General features: G+C 45.8%; 1 protein-coding gene across 1 annotated transcript in view; it reads right to left on the minus strand.

Moving 5' to 3' along the window:
* Positions 1 to 230: 230 nt before the first annotated feature.
* insra (insulin receptor a) overlaps positions 231 to 670 on the minus strand; it is a 55855-nt gene continuing 55415 nt past the window's right edge. The window contains exon 4 of the mRNA XM_055151981.1: positions 231 to 591. Within this exon, the coding sequence (XP_055007956.1) occupies positions 231 to 591 (361 nt within the window). The remainder of the gene's footprint in view (positions 592 to 670) is intronic.

A 670-nucleotide genomic window follows, 5' to 3' on the forward strand; every position in this document is an offset into this window, starting at 1 on the left:
AATCATGAACGAGAAAGTCAAGAGTTGCTCTGTTTTTAAATACAAAATAAGTGTCCGAAGGGGGTCCCGTGTGATTGGGACCACTGCTCTGTAGTGTTTGGTTGTGGCATCTATTGTAAAAAGGAGAAAAATAAAGTCCTGAGAAATGCACTGATTGGCGCGGTTGAGAGTGTGTGGTACAAGTGAAGTCTATATAATATAAAATGAAAATATATTTAATCTATGTTTTGTTAGGAGGGGGTGGAGCGGGGCAGAGCTAGTATCCGTCCGTTGCTCTTGCCTCCGTTCATGTGCGTAAAGGGCATGTGGTGCTCCTCGTAACTGCCCAGAAGGCCCATGGAAGCGGCCTCGTCTCTGTCCAAACTCTGGCCCTCTCTGTGGGAATAAGAGGAAGGGTCTAAGGGGATGCTCTCCATGTTTTCCATGTCCAGATCAAAGTCCTCGGTCTCTGGAGGTTTGTTTTCCTCGCTGTAGAAGAAAGACACGTCCTGGAAAGAGGGATGCAGGTCCTCCCGCAACATCTCGATGATCTCCTGAAACATGGGCCGCATTTTGGGGTTGTACTGCCAACACATTTGCATCAGGTTGTGTCTGAAGGAAGAGAGAGGGAAATTAAATTATTACTTAATATAACACCTTTCTGAACACTCAAAGACAGTGCACAAATGGT

Source organism: Boleophthalmus pectinirostris, unplaced genomic scaffold (genome assembly GCF_026225935.1).
Source record: "Boleophthalmus pectinirostris isolate CB_2022bp ecotype Guang Dong unplaced genomic scaffold, ASM2622593v1 HiC_scaffold_16, whole genome shotgun sequence".
Classification (NCBI taxonomy): domain Eukaryota; kingdom Metazoa; phylum Chordata; class Actinopteri; order Gobiiformes; family Gobiidae; genus Boleophthalmus; species Boleophthalmus pectinirostris.